Source organism: Heteronotia binoei, chromosome 11 (assembly GCF_032191835.1).
Source record: "Heteronotia binoei isolate CCM8104 ecotype False Entrance Well chromosome 11, APGP_CSIRO_Hbin_v1, whole genome shotgun sequence".
Lineage (NCBI taxonomy): Eukaryota > Metazoa > Chordata > Lepidosauria > Squamata > Gekkonidae > Heteronotia > Heteronotia binoei.
This window is the reverse complement of record NC_083233.1, coordinates 35,200,503-35,219,329: the sequence shown is the minus strand read 5'-3', so window position 1 is coordinate 35,219,329 and position 18,827 is coordinate 35,200,503. Positions and strand designations below refer to the sequence as shown.

Here is an 18,827-nt window from a genome sequence, read left to right as displayed (position 1 = left end):
TCATGCTAACCGTTACAGTGTGGGATCAGCTTCCACGCAATCTAAATTGTTATTTTTGCCACAATAATTAAAAAAATTGCATCATTTAAACAACATATTCTTTCCACAGATTCCCAGTATAACTAATAAAAAGACTGAATTACAGAGGTATAGACTAGTAATAGAGACAACTAAACCTTGGGGCACATTCAAGATGAACAAAAAATGTTATTGTTGCATAAGTTTTCCTTATAAAAGGAATTACATATAAAATGCACACATTTTAAATTAAACATTAGCATTGCCACAACAAACAGAAGATGCCACATGACTAGTTGTTTTGAGGCTGCAGTCACACACACTAAATAATGCATTTTCCATCCACTTTCAATGCCCTTTCCAACTGGATTTTACTGTGTGAACTGGCAAAATCCAGTTGGAAAGCAGACTGAAATTGCACTATTTAGTGTGTGATCACAATCTGAATGTAGTAAATGAGGCTAAGCCTTTGGAATCCAATATTTAATAAATCAATGACACTTAGCATTTGTGAAGCAATACATGAGCTGTAGTCTTTATGAGGTAGTTTCAGATAGGGATTGGGGCCAAAGATGTCTTTTCTTAGGTCACCTTGCAAATTCATCATAGCAGAAGAACACAGATTCAGAAAAGAAATGTCTTTTACTTCACAGTTCAACTCAATCCTTTGACTTGTTTTTGTGTTTATAATTTTGCAGAACTCTTTGAGCTAAGTTGTGACATTGGTAGAAATGGAGGTAATTTAAAATGATAATTGGTATTTATATTGGGATATTGTGGTATTTCAGAAGAAGAAGAAGAGGAGATTGGATTTATATCCCACCCTTTACTCAGAGTCTCCTTCCCCTTCCCACAACAGGCAGCCTGTGAGGTAAGTGGGGCTGAGGGAGCTCTTTCAAGAACTGTGACCCACCCAAGGTCACTCAGCAACTGAATGTGGAATGGGGAATCAAACTCGGTTCTTCCAGATAGAGTCCATGCTCTTAAACACTACACTAAACTGGCATTCAAGATACAGGAGGTTGGGGATCCTTGGTGCAGTGGTTAAAGTGTTGCCCTAGAATATGGGAGACCTAGGTTTGAATCCCCACTCTGCCATGGAAGCTTCCTGGGTGATCTTGGGCCAGTCACACACTTATAGCCTAACTCACAGGGTTGTTGTTAAGGTATCATGGGGTTCCATGTGTCCTAGAGCCGGTGTTGCACATACACTGAGAAGAGAAACAGGACAGTAAAATGACATCACTTCCTGGAGAGGTTTCCTCCATGGCTTTCACCTTTGGCTTGTTCTTTATGGTTTTTGTTTCCTGTCCCTGGCTCTTTTGGTCTACTGCTTATGATCTTGGTCTTGACACTTATGAAAACATAACTCTGTCTCCTCCTTTTCCTGTCACATGACTGTGATGTAACGTGGCTGTGATGTTTCATGCTTCCCGCTCATTGGGTCCCAGATCTGGGAAGACCACTACCCAATGCTCCCTTGTGGCTGCACATTATAGGAGATAATAAATGGTGGCGGAAAGCGCTGTCAAATCGCAAACAACTTACGGCAATCGCATAGGGTTTTCAAGGCATGAAACGTTAAAAGGTAATTTGCCATTGCCTGCCTCTGCCTTCCTTGGTGGTCTCCCATCCAAGTACAAACAAAGGCTAACCCTTCTAGCTCCTGAGATCTGATGAGATCGGACTAGCTTGGAACATCCAGGTTTAGGGCGATGATCACTAGGGGTGGGCAAAAAACAACAACACACCTCTGCCTCACTGCTCAAGGCTTCCGAGTCTTTCATATCAAACAGGCAATTAAACAACACACTACATAAACAGCAATAACAAAGACAAGAGCAAAATCAAATGACTAAAACCAGCAGCCCCCAGAACATGAAACTAAAATCAAAGACTTATTTGTATTTTATCAGATTTATATCCCACCCTCCCCTAACGGGCTCAGGGTGGCTAACAACAGTTAAAAACCACATAGAATACTAAAAAATAATAACAGGATTTTAACTTGAGGCCTTAAACGAAAAGAGCAGGCACCCCAAAAACTGCTGTAAGAGAGGAGTGCCAGGGTCAAAGTTCAGCTGTTAGAAGCTGCCCGTCTCCTTTTGTGTTTGACAATACAGACCTTCTAACTGGAGTGTGACATAATGGTGAGAGTGACAAACTAGCAACTGGGAGACTTGGGTCCAGATCTCCACTTTACTGTGGAAGCTTGCTGGGTAACCCTGGACTCCTTTGCAATCTAACCTACCTCATATCGTTGTGAGAACAAAATGGAGGTGAGGAGAGTGGCATTGTAAGTGCTTTAGGGCCCCACTGGGATTCCCTGAGTAAGGTATGGAAATCTAAATGAATAATCAAGAATAAGCTTTCTCAGTATTTCTCCAGATCACGGTTTGGACAACACAGCTCTCCACCCATAGTTGCCATAGCTCATAATTGCACATTCCAGAATGAAATCCAGATCACTATCAATATTTTCTTTCTTTCTTTCTTGCCTCACTTTTAGCATGGGTTACAAGATATCCTTGTAAATCTATTTACTCCTTGCTCTGGCATGAGATACAGCAACAGGACTAATGCCTAACCCATCACATGGTATCATCATGGCTCTCATATTCCTCTGAATGTGATAAACTACTGGAAGATTTTTCACAATATTTTTTTTTAATCAACACTCCTATCTGTAGAAATATGCACTTTTGGGTAGCTGGGTGGGGTAAAGAATTTTAACTGCTTTTAACAACAACAACCACCTTTAATGGCATTATACACTAAGAAGTATACAGGAGATAAGGAGTACTTAATACAATTAATGCAAATCACGCCTTTTTGAAGCCAGATAGAAAAAAAATTGCATTCCCTGAGTGGTGGGTCCCTTTCCTTGCTGCTTTATTTATGACCGTAAATATGACAGGTATAATACCCAAAGCCTGATGTGGTAGTGAACTAATGTGGTAGTGATCCCTGTATATAAAAAAGGTGGTTGCCATCTCCCATGTAACTATAGACCTATCAGCTTGCTTTCCACTGTTGGGAAACTATATGCAAGATGTCTGGCCAATAGACTCAGTTTATGGATGTCTGAAAAGCAAATCATAGGTATAGAGCAAAATGGTTTCTGTAGAGGAAAATCGACCCTTGATCATTGTGTAGTGTCAAGCCACTTAGTGCAAAAATATAGGAAAGGGAAGGGCCCTAAATTGTTTGCTGCTTTCTTGGATCTTAAGGGTGCCTTTGACTCCGTCCCAAGAGATCTGCTCTGGAAGACACTAAGGGATCAAGGAACTGATGTGAGACTCCTCCTTCTAATAAAAAAAATTACACACTAATACAACCTGCCAAATTGGATGGTCGAAGGAAGGTGACTTAACTCAGAAGATTCCAATTAGTTGTGGAGTAAAACAAGGATGTATTTTAGAAACCTGTGAGGTAGGTTAAGCTGATGATGTGTGACTGGTTTGGTTCTCCCAGATTCTAGTCCAGGGGTTGCCAAACTGTGGCTCGGGAGCCACATGTGGCTCATTCACACATATTGTGTGGCTCTCAAAGCCCCCACCACCCTGTCAACCAGCTTGGAGAAGGCAGTTGTCTCTTTCAATCATTTCTCCAAGCCAAGCTAACCAGTGGCTTGAAGAATGCATTTAAAATTAAAGTTGCTTTCTTTTAACCTCTCCCCACCTATTTGCTTGCCTGCCTTCCTTTCTGCCTTGAGGCTCTCACACATCTAACCTTCATGTCTTACGGCTCTCCAAAATCTGATGTTTGTTCCATGTGGCTCTTGCATTAAGCAAGTTTGGCCATCCCTGTCCTAGCTTGACATTCTAACCCAGAGATGTTGAACTTATTTGTGATGAGGGTTGGATCTGACATAAATGTCACTTTGTGGGTCCAGGCCATGTGTGCTATAAAATGTAATGCCAAGTATGGGAGAGATAAACTTTCTAAAGGACACAGGCAAACCCAATTAATAATATGTTTTCCTCAAAATACAAACATGCTTAAAACATTAATGTTCCTTAGTATTTCCTTTCAGTATCTTCCTGATGCCTGCCCTCCCACTTTCACCATCCATTACACATTAGTCCTGGGACATACAGGGACATAAAGCAGAGCTTCTGCCAATAAAGGTAATGACCGGTTGTTCATGAGCTGGATAAGAGGCCTGGACTGGCTGGTTCTGGCCCACAGGTCATATGTTTGACATTCTCCCCATGGGGGCCCAAAGCAGCTAATAATTTTCTCTTTGCCTCTATTTTATCTTCATAACAACCTGTAGGTTAGGCTAGGAGGGTATGACTGGCACAAGGTTGCTCCAGCAAGCTTCCATGGCACAAGTGAGGATTTGAACCTGGGTCTTCCAGATCCGAGAGCCCCATGGCACAGAATGGTAAAGCTGCAGTACTGCAGTCGGAGCCCTCTGCTCACAACCTGAGTTCGATCCCAGCGGAAGCTGGTTCCGGTAGCTGGCTCCAGGTTGACTCAGCCTTCCATCCTTCCAAGGTTGGTAAAATGAGTACCCAGCTTGCTGGGGGGAAAGCGTAGATGATTGGGGAAGGCAATGGCAAACCACCCCATAAAAAGTCTGCCGTGAAAACATTGAAAATGTCCATTTTACTTGTGTTGTTGATGAATATTTTACAATCTTCTACTCTGTCTGGTTTATTAATGTGAATTAATTTTTTAATTGCTGGAGGTTGCTCCCTAGTTCGTATGTAAAACTGCAGCCTATACATAGCTACAGTAACAAAGACGTCCTACGCATATAATAATTCCAGAGGGGAAGCTGATTGAGGCTGCTGGAGCAAAATTAAAACACAAGTCTAGTGGCACCTTGAGGACTAACAGAAATGTGTGATTTCTTAATCACTATGGGTGCTAATATCTTAGTGTAACCCATCCTCTGCAGGTGTGAATTACTTTAGTAAAATCTTTATGTGATCTCAGTACATTGATCTGCTTATCACATTCCACCCTGTACTTTCCTACACTAGATTTTGTGTTTATCTGACTTTGCCTGTCTGTCAACAATTAAGACGGGTCCCCATCCACTCTGAATGAGTAGACTGATTGCTCTTTTTTGATTGGATCTGGATTTAAGCTTGGTATATATGCCCCATCTTGGATGCAAACCTTAAGATGGTGCGTGAAGTACCTTAATGAGTTTAGACTCTGTCAAGAAGTCCAACTTGTGGCAGAGTCACTCAAGGTGGGATAGTCACAGCTGAGACACCAGGCTAAGATGCATCCACTCCCTTCAGGAATCAACAGCCACATCAGCAGAAGATAATAGGAAGTCCAATGGGGGGTGTGGGGAGGAATTCTTAAAGGGTATTTACTGGCAGGAACTCATTTGCATATTAGGCCACACACCCCTGATGTAGCCAATCCTCCAACAGTTTACAGTAGGCCCTGTAAGAAGAGCCCTGTAAGCTCTTGGAGGATTGGCTACATCAGGGGTGTGTGTGGCCTAATATGCAAAGGAGTTCCTGCTACAAAAAAAGCCTTGGTTACTGGGCAACAGCAGTAGTAGAAGGTAACGCTGGTGGAGGCTGTGTTGTAGACAATGGCAGTGACACTTCAGCAACCCTGGTTAGTATTGCGCAGAAGGCAGCCATGGTATCCACCTGATCATCTCTTATCTCAAAAACCCTATTATGAGACAATCCAAAATGAAAAAAAGATATAGTGCTGGAAGATGGAACTCCCAGATCAGATAGCACTCAATCAGCTACTGGGGAAGAGCAGAGAACAAGTATGAGCAGCACTAAGTATGAATAGCAGAGGACAAGTATGAGTGTATTCTTAAGGACACAACTGAATTAAAGCCAAAAGGACATTCAGTTGTTGATACGAATGGATGCAAAAGGAAACTCCAAAGCTGTTTGACACACATAATAGGAACATAGAATATGAGAAGTATGACTCAAAGTAAGCTTGAAATCATAAAATGAGAAATGGAATGTTTAAACATTACAGTCCTGGGAGGAACTGAACTGAACTGAATTAGGGTATTTTCAGTCAGAAAGTTACGAAGTGTTTTACTTAGGAAACGGGGAACACAAAAGAAAAGGAATTGCTGTAATAGTGAGGTGAGATGTACCACAAGGAACCAGAGGCTGTAATGCAAAGTCTCGTCAAATAATATCAAGCAGACTTCTGGGAAAGCCTATTAACATAACCATCATTCAAGTTTACACCACACACAGATGTGGAAGAAGAAATTGTAAGTTTTTTTGCAAATATCCTGGAAAAAATTGATCACACACCTAGACAAGTTGTGCTGTTAAACATAGGTGACTAATATGCAAAAGTGGAAAACAAAGCAGAATCAAATATTGTCAGAAAATTTGGGCTAGGAGCACAAAACAAACCAGAAGAGCACTTTATAGAATTCTGTTAAGACAATGTTATTTATTGTGAACACGTTTCAAGTAACCAATTGTATACGTGGACATCACCAGATGGCCAATAGAGAAATCACACAGATTATTTAACTGGAAGCAGAAGTGAAATGAAAACAATTTCAGAACAGTTGGGAGAAACAAATCACCAGGAGTAGATGGGATCTCAGTAAAGCTATTTCAAGCCACAGAAATTGAGTCCATCAAAATCTTAACAAGAATATGCCAAAATGTATGGAAAACAAAACATTGACTGGCCTACAGACTGGAAATGCTCAATTTACGTTCCAATTTTTAAAAAAAAAAAGGAAATGTCAATGACTGCAGCAGCTATTGGACCATCATGTTAATTTCTCATGTGACTAAAGTGATGCTCAGAATCTTATAACAAAGACTGTTACCAAATATGAAATGAGAAATGCCAGATGATCAAGCTGGATTCAGAAAAGGAAGAGGCACTAGAGATGCCAGTCCCAACAGTTGGCTGTGGTCCCCATGGCTTCCACAGCAAGTGCGTGGGTAGCCTGCTTTCCCCCCAGCCAATAAGAGAGAAGTTTCCCTTTAAATGGTTGGGGAAAAAAAAGGGGCATGTGCATGCAGCGCTGTATTCCCATGCTATGAACATATGAACATATGAAGCTGCCTTATACTGAATCAGACCTTTGGTCCATCAAAGTCAGTATTGTCTTCTCAGACTGGCAGCGGCTCTCCAGGGTCTCAAGCTGAGGTTTTTCACACCTATTTGCCTGGACCCTATGATGTCACTCTGCATGATGTCATCACATTGGGATGGCCCCCTCCCAGAACACCCACTGGGACGTGGCAACCATAGATCACATTGCAAATTTACGTTGGTTACTGGAGCATGCAAGACAATTTCAGCTGAAAATCAGCTTGTGTTTCAGGTTACAGCAATGCTTTTGACTGTGTAGATCATGAAAAGTGATGGCTGGTTTTAAAAAAGGGGGGGTATGACACAACCTTTTATTGTTTTGATGCATGAACTGTACTCCTGACAAAAGACAAGATGGTTTCCCACTGTCAAAGGCATCAGACAAGGATCTATTGTATCTACTGATCTGCTCAGACTGTATACCGAACATATAATAAGATTAGATTACCATTAGAATATCATTGTATTCTTCATTACTATGTATGGTTGTGAAAGTTGGACAATGAAGAAAGCTGGCAGGGAGAAAGTTAATTCATTCGAAATGTGGTACTGGAGGAGAGTTTTACAGATACTGGGGACCACGAAAAAGACAAATAAGTGACTTCTAGATCAAATCAAGCCTGAACTCTCCCTAGAAGCTAAAATGACTAAACTGAGGCCACCATACTGTGGTCACATTTTGCAAAGACAAGAGTCACTGAAAAGTAGAAGGCAGCAGGAAAAGAGGAAGTCCCAACATTAGGGCTACAATGTTTTGAAAAGTAAAAGAGGACATATTTCCTGACTGACAACTTCAAGCAAGTTATAACTATAACAAATCTCATTTTAAATACCCCTACTATTTAAACTGTGATAGTTGCTGCTAACTAGGAATATTCTTAACCTTCCAATCCAAAAAGAGGACATTTTCATCAGTATTTTAAAACCCCCCAAAGAGGATGGATGGACACAAAAAAAGAGGACATCTGGTAACCCTACCCAACATGAGATGGGTTACTCAGTCAAGGACCCAGCAGTCCTCAGTTTGCAAGACCTGAGAATAACTCTTAATGATAGGACGTTTTGGAAGTTATTAATTCAGCGAGTCACCATAAGACTTGATGGCACTTAACAGACACGCACTCTTTAGCATCTCCCTCCTCCTGCCTTTTGTTCCTAGCTTTTGTTACAAATGTATGTGCCAAATGGTCCATGGTCCACTAATGCCTAAGTGTCGCGGGCCTACACCTGTTTCATCTAATGTATAAAAAGCACATCTATTAGTAATGGATGTGCTTTTTATACATTAGGTGAAACAAGTGTAGGCCAGTGACACTTACAGGGAGGGGATTCCTTCCCCCCAACTTCCTCGTCAGGCCCACATCCAGTGTGGTTTCCAGGCTGCACTGCTGCTAGCAGCATGCTCTTCAGGCTCCTGGGCTGAGTAGCTGCCGCTGGGCCCAGCAGACCTCCCAAGCTATGCTGCCGCTGTTGGACTCAGCGTGGCTCCCGGCACACTTACTGCTGTTGCTATGCTCAGTGTGACTCCTGAGCTCTGAGGACAACCGTTGGAGATAGGTGCATGCTTTGTGTAAGCACAGAGACCAGTACTTTATTTTTTGTGGGATTTACCCCCCCCCCCCATATTTTTTCAAAATTTTCCTGCAAACCTGGAAAAAAAAATCTATCTAGCCTCTACATGGCCCAAATACACTTAGATAGGGGCCACACATTCCTAACAGTATACAGATGTGCACTGACTCACCGTTTTGCTGGAATAAAGGACCCTGAACTCCTGCATAATCCTACACACAGTTACATCAGTCTAAACCAGGGGTGGCCAAACTGTGGCTTGGGAGCCACATGTGTCTCTTTCACATTTATTGTGTGGCTCTCAAAGTCCCCACCATCCCATCAGGCAGTTTGGGGAAGGCATTTGTCTCTTTAAATCACTTCTCCAACCCAAGCCAGCTGGCAGCTTGGAGAATGCATTCAAAGTTCAAGTTGTTTTCTTTCCACCTCTCTCCCTTCTATTTGCCTGCCTGCCTTGCAGCTCTCACGCTTCTGACATTTATTCTATGTGGCTCTTACGTTAAGCAAGTTTGGCCACCCCTGGTCTAAATCCATTAATCTCAATAAATTTAAACCGGATGAGTTTGCCTGGGATTGCACTGCAAGCCTCAAGGAATAGCCACAGGAGCTTTCTGCAAAGCAATGTTGTAATGCCAAAGCAGGCCCAACCCAAAGGCGGGCCGTCCATCATTCGCTGACCAATAAGAAAGCGAAAGGCCAAGAAGCAATCTTGACGGGGCTGTCATCCTTTATACACCGGGATGGTTTTTGTCCCTCCCTCTCGTTTCTGCCGACCATTAGTACAGTCCAGAATTCTCGCTTTGGCTCTTCGCCTGCTCTCTCGTAAGCTTCTTTTAATGCGCCTAGTACTTAAGGGCGGAGTCTCACTGTGGAGCCAAAGTGGTATCGGCCCCTTTCTGCAGGCCCCGCCTACTTCCCCCTGTAGTCTATATAGTGGTACAGCCCCAGCTGGTTCGGCTGTCTCTGGGGCCGCGTCGGTCCATGCTCCCCCTTTTTCACATCACGGCGGTGGTACAGTCTGGTATCGCCCTGCAGTCGCGACCATTGCCGTAGTTAAGGCGCCGGGTGATTTTTCGTTTTCTCCCCTATTAGTGAAGCGCAGTGGTAGCGTCCGCTATCGCACGGGAGCCGCCGCCTCACTCGGAACCAGCTGCCGCCGTCTCGTCTGTCCGGTCGCCTCTCTCGCCTCCTTCCGTCCCGCCTGCCCTGAGTCGGTGTATGAGTGATTTATAACCGCTAACCCCGTCATGTCCACGCCGGCCCGGAGGCGCCTCATGCGGGACTTCAAAAGGTAAAGCTGAAGGAACCGGGGGGGGGGGGGGAGGAGATGAGGCGATCCAACATGGCGGCGGTAGAGGGAGCGCTACGCCAGTGACGTAGCGTCAGCCACGCTCGTAAGGCTTGGGTTTGCGCCACTTGCGCACAGTAGGGGACGGAAGCCGAAGCGGAGGGGGGGGGTTACGTCGTTTGCGCCCATTGGGTAGAAAGTGAGGCTCTCTTTTGGTCCTGTTTCCACCTTCTCTTTCTCTTGTGTTCCTTCTCCCGCCCCCAAAAATATAGACTGCAGGAGGATCCCCCGGCTGGAGTAAGCGGAGCCCCTTCTGAGAACAACATCATGGTTTGGAACGCGGTTATTTTCGGGTGAGTCTGGCCTTCGCCCTGCCAAGTTGAGCCTCCTTTTTGCTCGTTCTTTTCTCCCCATAAAGTTTATTGTTCGATGCATTTTGCGTAGTGATTTCAAGTATTTGAAGAACTAAGCGTTGCAAAGTGCACAAAGCAATAACACGGCGTTGTAGATGTAGTCATATTACGATATAAGTGGAGAGGAAGATAGGCTTAGGCTGCCCGGAGACAGAAACCGGATCCAAATGGGAGGCTGATCCACTTTTTTCTTACCTCTTCTCATCACTCTTCCTAATAGTATTGCTGAAAGTCACTTGCATTATTTCAAGTGTGCAACGTGCATCACAGGCATGTTATAATATTTGTATTGGTTCTGTGAGGTAGATGTGGAAGGGGGGAGAGTGTCTGGTCTTAGCCCAGATAGTAAGCTTGAAGGGAGATGTGGACTAGGGGCTTCCTAATGTATAGTTAAACCTATTATGTTATAGCACCTGTCCACATCTACTCTCTTGAACCTTTGCAGCTATAACTTGAAATGTTAGGCCTACTCTTTCACCTTTTATGTTCTGTTGCTTGCTGTCTGACATCCTTGCTTTTTCTGTCACTTTTTGACAGAAAATACAAAATGGAGCTCATATTTCCCTATTAGATAAGAATGTAGCTTTGTTTTTTTGGGGGGGGGGATGACCCACTGAATGCTTCTGGATCTGACAAGGAGATCTCTGGACCATTAAACTTGTTTTTATCTTTAAGGTGTCACAAGTTGAGCTTCCTTTTGCTCTAATGCTAAGGTTTTTATCTTAAGGTTTCCTTGAACATATGCATTTACTTTGTATAGTGGGCAGCATTTATCTAGCTTAGCATTGTCTTCTCTGACTGGTAGTGGCTTTCCAGGGTCTGTGGCAGAGAGCGACATTTCTCATATCTTGTACCTGAGCACCTAGTAACCAGAGAGGCTAGATACTGAACTGTGGATGGTGTTTACTTGTACAGTGCAGAGCAGTTGCTTTACCACTGAGCTATAAGCTAGTACTCTAGTAAAGCTATCTTTCATTATCTAAATCTATCTGTGTTCTTAATTATAATTATCAGCATAGCTTATTATCAAGACTATATCCTGTTATTCTCACAAGAAGGTCAGGGCAGTCCATTTAGGGTTGTCCCAATTTTATCTGCACGACAGTCAAAGCAGGTTGGACCTCTGTATCAGTCATCCACTCCTGCATTCTCAGAAATACCTGGATTGCATCTAATAGTATCCTGAGGCTGCATACTGTAAGGGAAAAAAATGTTTTTCAGGAAACTTGTCTCTCATTGCTGATGTTGTCATTGAGGAAGCCCTAAGAAACTTACATGGGACAGTCTGAAAGCCACCAATGTCTTTTTCTGTCTGTCTGTCTGTCTGTCTCTCTCTCTCTGTCTCTCTCTCTCTCTCTCATTTTTATCCTTCCCTTCCGCTCAGGGTGCCATTTGTCTCCCCTCCTGTTTTACTCTCACAACAGTCCTGTGAAATAGCTCAGGTTGAGAATGAGGGTAACTTGGCTCAAATTTACAGAGTGAGCCTCAAGAGTAAGTGGTAATTTGAATCAAGGTCTTGCCCATTCTAATCCAGCGCCAATTATTGCATAACGCTGGCTCAGCTCACCATGCTGATTTCCAAATTTGTAGAGCAGTTTTCTTCCCTCCTCTCCTAATTTGTTCTTTCTTCATTGGGGATCCTTTTTCTATTTCAGATTTTCACTGTGTTCCACATATTTTGTTTTTAATGCCTCCCCAGTGTATCTTTGTGCATTAAAGTTTGCTAAAGAAACCCTGTTTAGTATGTCCTCACCTTCTGAAGTGGGGGTCTAAAGAAATGGTGACTGTCTCCTTGTGCTGAAATGTGCTTATTGAGCTTTAGGAAAGTAGTTCTTCAGGAACTGAAGTTCCAGGGGGGTAGCTCATTCCTATTCAAGGTTCTGTTTACTGTTTTATCTGTAAATGTTTCAGTTAGTCTTTTTTTTGGGGGGGGGGGGTTAACTTCTTTTTTCCCATTTATTGTTATGTTCTGTGTAAGCTGCTTTAAGAACTCAAGTTCTAAGATACAAATTACAAGTTATGCTTCACTGACCCTCAGTGATGCCATCTACTGTACAGTTTCCTCCCCATTTTCTGCCATGCTTAATAAGTTAGAGAAACACTTGGATAATGTCTGTCTTTCAGACTTATAAGGATGTTACTTTCACAGTTTATCCCTTGTGGAAATTAAGCTTGTGTGCATATACCTGCTGCATTGGCACACTGTCTTTCTGTTAACCTTGCCTCTATTTTTGCCCCTTTGTCTGAATTTACTTGTCTTGGTGTAGGAACCTATCTTATTGCTTATGTGGTCCCCCTAAAATTCCATGTACACTGTTGTTAGTGAGAAATCTTCAGGACTGTTGGCTTATTTGTGAAAGGGCCCAGTGGATTCTGTTGTTTAGCGGTATTCAGAAGAGAAACTGAAATATCCCTCTCTTAATTTGGAGAATTTATTTGGTCACTTATGGTGAACAAAGTCATTTTCTGCTTAGTGTCATTGTACTTTTGGCTCTTTAAAGACTGCTTGCTCTTATAAGGAAATACTAGCAGGCCATATGTCCTGTGAAAGCTGCACTACTCTCTTTTAACAAGACACAGTGCTATGGTGGGTTTGTGTATAGGTCTGTCTTGCCTTGGTCCTGGATGGGCACATAGGCCAGAGTATGGGAAGATTATCAGTGGTGGTAGAGTAGAAGTAGGTGACTGAATCTTGAGTAGTTCTGTTCAAGAGTGAGCTCCCCCATATGTAGAAGTGGTGAACCTAATCCTTATTCATTCTTAACTCTGTTTCTATGCTGGGATGGAGACAATAGCATGATGTCTTGTTGTTAAATGCTAACTGCCAGTTCAGCAATATATAATTATACATGAGATGCTGATATTCTTTCTCCTCTTTCAGGCCTGAGGGAACCCCTTTTGAAGATGGTAAGTGTTCAAAAATACCATTCTCCAGTTACCATAAAGTGGAACATAAAGTTGGTGTAATCCACATGACTTCCGGGATTCCATATCAAAATGTCATAATCTATTTTTATTATTAAAGATGTTACTGCCCATATGCATAAAATTTTTAGAAATGTGCTACCTGATGTTATGCATTACTCAGAAGTCAGTCTCAATACAGAACTTGCTCCCAGGTTCATGTGTAAAAGTGCAGCTTTGCAATATTTTCTGGAATAAGATCTGTTTAGCAGGTTTCTTATCTGTCCACTGCATCTGTATGCTTGCACGTGGAAGCAAGGATTTAGGCTGCAATCCTTACCTGCATTGACACAGCGTGCAGTGGATTTTTGAGGTTTAATAAAAATACTACTTGGTCTCCAGACAGATATGACTACAGGAGGGAGTTGTTGAGTTACTATTTGGGAACAATCCCTTCTCCTCAGAGTAAATTGCTTTCTCAGGGAGGAAGGGAATACCTACTCCTCCTTTCCCTCCTCCATTGAAAAGTTGCAGGTTCATTTCTGAAAAAGATTCTGAATGGCTGAAATACGAGCTTGCAAATTGCCTTACTACTTAAATAATAACCTCCACTAAATAATATGTTCATATCACTTTGTATACGAAATTGTTTGACCAACTGTGGAAGCTCCATGTTCAGGAGCAGTGTACCGCTTATCTAATACTAGGGCAAACAGGAAATGGCTCTTCCACACAGTGCATGGATGGAAAAGCCATTTCATGTTTGCCCTAGTACTGTTCCTGAACATGGAGCTTCCACAGAATTTGTGATATTTCCAGTGTGCTTGGGTCTGTGCTGTGGAAGACAGGCTTTGACAGTCATCTAAAGGGGATTCTTCGTAAGTTTGGAGCTTCTGCATTTAGGGCCATCACCATCAGGACACATGGAAAGTACGCTTGCAAAACAGTCACTCTGTGGAAAAGATACTTAGAACTTTTCTCTCAATTACAGGAACTTTCAAGCTTACAATAGAGTTTACGGAAGAATATCCAAACAAGCCACCTACTGTTAGATTTGTGTCTAAAATGTTTCATCCAAATGGTATGTGACCATCTGAAATGCAAAGATCTGTAAATAGGTACAATATACTAGAAAGAAATGGACCAGATATACTGATTCTTAAAGTTTTTATGTCCATCTTTCCCTTAAAGTTGTGTCCCTGAGAATCTCATTCCACTTAGTTGCCAAATTCCTCGTGTATGAAATGCTACACTGCAGTGCCTCCTCTATTCTCTGAGCTGCAGAGTTCCTTAATATTAAGAGAGAATGTCTTTGATTTGTCTAAATAGTTATACTTCAGCTCAGTCTTGAGATACTTATAATCACTGCCCTTAATGTTTGTCTCCTTTTGACATTTCAGCTATATAACTTGTCATGGAACCTTACAGTAAAATATTGGATTCTTTTGTGATCACAAATGAAACAGAACGAATTAGCACTGTGGCTCTTACTTCTGCAAAGATTTTCATAAATTAGCTGTTAAAAGGGTTTAATTTAAATAGTATTCCTGTCTTGGGTTTAAGGTTAATTTTAATTACTGGCATAGATCTTTAAAAGGAAATGTGTTCATGATGCTTAATCCTTGCTTGGGATACAGTGATGTGACTAGCTTTATTATCATAACTGAGGTCACAAAGAAGCAGGTGAATTTACAAATCTCCATGGCCTTTTCTATAACTTGTGTGACAATCAGATAATTGACCAAGCTCTCAGGCACATGCTGCATGGGTGATATTAGATGTTTATGCATCCCATGTTGGCAGTAAACTGTAAATGTCAACCTGAATTAAAAAAAATAGTGATTACATCTTGCTACGAAACCCATTAATTTCCTTTTGTAGTCTATGCAGATGGTAGTATATGTCTGGATATTCTTCAGAATCGTTGGAGTCCTACCTATGATGTGTCGTCCATCTTAACATCCATACAGGTAACATTAGCAGGACTGATAACAACTTTCCAGTTTGGGTTCTATTTATATACAGACTACGATTATATTGTATGAGAACAAAATCTGAGCTCAGTAGCACTTTAAAGACCAACAAAACGTTCCAGGGCACAAGGTTTTTGTGAGTCACTGTGGCAGATACCTGGTATCATCAAGTATCTGATGAAGTAAATTTTTCAATTTTATATTTTCTGTATGTTATATTTGGATTTCAATAAAATTGTTTAAAGTGGAAAAAAAGTATCTGATGAAGTGAGCTTTGCTTCTGTGACAGTTAATAACGTGGAAAATGTTGTTGGTCTAGTAAGGTGCTATTGGACTCAAATTTTGTTCTACTACAAATTAACACAACTGTCCACTTGTACTGTATAATTAACTGCCTGCCATGTGCAAAGTGGCACTTTAACCATTTTTTAAAAATTATAAACTGCTTAGCAAGTACTTGTGGCTTAATAGATCATTCTTCCAGTAATGTCCTTGCCATGATCTTGCAAAGGAGAGGCTCATCACACACACCTATAGTAAGTCATTATTGTGAGAGATCCTAATCCAAACATGAGGCTGAATTGAAGGGAGGAGGGGCAGGGCATGGATGATGATTTCCTGACCACATGCTACTTCGCTACTAGTAGTGAGCATAAGGGATATGGGGATCTAAGACATTTATATACATAGCTTCCAATTGCTATTGAGTTTTTCTCTTTTGAGTTTCCCTAACCAGCTTGTATGGAAAGTCCCCTAAAGAAGCCTGACCCATCTTTTCTTTTTCAAACAGTCTTTACTGGATGAGCCTAATCCAAACAGTCCAGCAAACAGCCAGGCAGCTCAACTATACCAAGAGAATAAGCGGGAATATGAAAAACGGGTTTCTGCAATAGTAGAACAGAGTTGGCGTGATTGTTGACCCTGGATGATGCAAATGAACACTCTGATGAGGAAAATATATGTATGAAGTGTCTGAGTCATCCTCCTCCTCCTAGCATCACTGCATTTACTTTGAAAGCAAAATAGCTGTTGTGCTGTTGCCACCCACCCTCGCTGAAGCTTTTTTCTCCTTGGACATCAGAAAGCACCCCTCCCCTCCCCTTTGAGGTCAAATGTACTGTACTTGGGTTACTTGTAAAAGAATTGCTGAGGCTGAATTCCATCTCCAGTCTTAGGGCAGTATTGTGCATTTCTGTAGTGTACACTAAGCTTTTAATTGTAATTGTGTTATACACAGTGATGCTTATGTGTAGCTTGATTTAAAAAAAAAAGGGATGTTTATATACAATATACATTTTTAACTATGACTCAAGTGCTGATCTGTCCAGGCTGGTCATTGAACTGCTGGTATCATCTTCACTGCATCTGTAAGTACTATGTGAAGAACTAACTTTCCTGCTGTTTCTCATTCTTTACTGGATTTCCCCCCTTTATAAATACGGTAAAGTATTTGCAGTTGCAAAATCAGATTCCATTTCAAACTGAGAAAGTGGGGAGGGGGGGAAGGGGAGGGAGTTGCTCTCTGCTTCTGTGGGTCATGTGCAAAGTGATCTTTCACTCTAATGTGGTAACATATTCAAGGTTTAGTACAATGTATCCTTTCTCCAGGGGCTCTTAAGGATATTGCTAAGCATTGAGTCCTTGAGTATGAAAAGATTGAGGGGTGAAATGAAAATAATTTGGCTACAGGTGAGAGTGTAGGGGGAAACATGTTTCAAAAACTGGTTTTAAGTTTTTTTAATTCATACATGTGTTACTGGATAACTAGCCCCTACCACTTTGCTTTCAGTTGAAAATAGTAGGAAGTTCACAAGTGCTACTTGCTGCATGCTTCATTCTCTTCTCTCCCCCCTCAGTTTTACAAAGCTGTTCAATCTTTGAGAAAGCATTTTTGTAAAGCTAAGTTTGTACATTTGGATTCCTTAAGCAGCAGTATGGGAGGAGACCGATCAGTGTGTTTGTCTGCTCTTCCAATGTCTTCTGTGTATACATTGATCTGTTGAGTACAACTTTGCACAAGTAACCCATGTAAGAAACTGTACATTTTTCAATTACTTGTAAATAAATGTGTAACCTTAAGTGCTTACTGTTTAAAGAGGCAAAACATGTTTAACTGTAGCCATGAACAGACTTAGACTTATTCTTTTCTAAGTTGACAATAGCCAAGATGTCTCTGTGCCTTATCAAACTGGCTTTTAGTTTTCCCCAAATGCTATGCACTCTAGATATGCTTTACAGGTAGTGAAGAGAAAGCTACTCCTTATCTCACTGTGTAAAATAAAGCAGTAGGGTTAAAATAGTTAACATAGCAGGTAAGTAAGGTATATGCATGGGTTTTTGGCCCTGTGCTTTTGGTACACTTCTAGAAGTTATCTGTGAAGCCTTCGAGGATACATCCCTTGTCACATTCTCAGAAGCACTTGGTTAACTAAGGAAGTGATTGCTATTTGTGTCCCATATTACTGAATAGCTACATCCAGTTGTTTCCTCATGAAAGGTGTAGCCTGTCTTGCGGTCTAAGACAGTATTCTCTACTTTCAACACCTATCTAGACGGTTGTTGGACAGCAAGCAACTCCTGAGCAAAACAGGCAGGAATGTGTGTTGATGACCTTGGAAGAAAAAGGAATAACCAGTCTCTCTAAATTTAATACTGCTATGGAGAGTTCAGGTACTAATCCACTTCATGCCATTGCTATTTTAAGCATACATTATTTCAGACGTTCCAGCCTCTTCTATGGATTTTTTTTTACGAGCAATTCCCCCCCCCCCTTTTATGCCTCTACAGGTTTGTAGTTCTCCATCTATTGATCATGTGGAAGAAGCCAGTTAGCTTAGTTCTAACAGCTAATGAAAGCAGGGAACTGTGTGGTAAAATCTACCCATTTCAATAGCTCCTCTTATACATCTAAATTTGGGGTTATGGCCCACTGAATCATACTATTTCATTGTGGCACCTGAAATAACTAGTTAAGCTTCCTCACAATAATTAATTGGGCTATCATGTATATTCTTTGCTAGACATACATAAGATGCAGTCAATAGACACAACTGTCAAAGGATTTTCCCTTTCCCTCAAATACAGCAGGTGCCATTTTATGCTTTTATGTTGAGAACTATATATTTAATGAATCCATGCCAACTTATTAATTTTTGATTTCTTTAATCAAGTCCTAGTCTTGTTGTCAGCTATAACTCAGTGGTCAAGCATGCAGAGGGTCACAGATTCAACTTCTAATTTGCTGATATCACACAGTATTTCTCAGTATGGAACAGGCTTCCTCAGGAGGTGGTCGGCTCTCCTTCCTTGGAGGTTTTTAAATGGGCTAGATGGCCATCTGACAGCAATGAAGATCCTGTGAATTTAGGGGGAGGTGTTTTGAGAGTTTCCTGCATTGTGCAGGGGGTTGGACTAGATGACTCTGGAGATCCCTTCCAACTCTATAATTTTCATAGTGATATCCACTAATTAACCAGAGTACAAAATTCTGCACTAGAGGGCCTAATGGTCTGCCATGACACAAGACAAGTTCCTGTTTTGTTTTTTAAAAATGGGTTGTTCCCAATAGGACAAAGAAGGCAG

At 41.6% G+C, this 18,827-nt stretch overlaps 1 protein-coding gene across 2 annotated transcripts; it reads left to right on the top strand.

Annotated features, from left to right (window-relative positions):
* Positions 1 to 9,507: 9,507 nt before the first annotated feature.
* Positions 9,508 to 17,324, top strand: UBE2A (ubiquitin conjugating enzyme E2 A). 2 transcript variants are annotated; one of them, XM_060249275.1, is made up of 6 exons: positions 9,508 to 9,958; positions 10,228 to 10,308; positions 13,250 to 13,275; positions 14,264 to 14,353; positions 15,154 to 15,242; positions 16,036 to 17,324. In XM_060249275.1, the coding sequence occupies exons 1-6, from the start codon at positions 9,915 to 9,917 to the stop codon at positions 16,162 to 16,164; spliced, it is 459 nt and encodes a 152-aa protein (XP_060105258.1). In that variant the 5' UTR covers positions 9,508 to 9,914; the 3' UTR covers positions 16,165 to 17,324. The 2 variants fall into 2 exon arrangements, with proteins under 2 accessions (XP_060105258.1, XP_060105259.1); XM_060249276.1 differs by lacking the exon at positions 14,264 to 14,353 and having other exon boundaries at positions 9,605 to 9,958.
* The last annotated feature ends 1,503 nt before the right edge of the window (positions 17,325 to 18,827 follow it).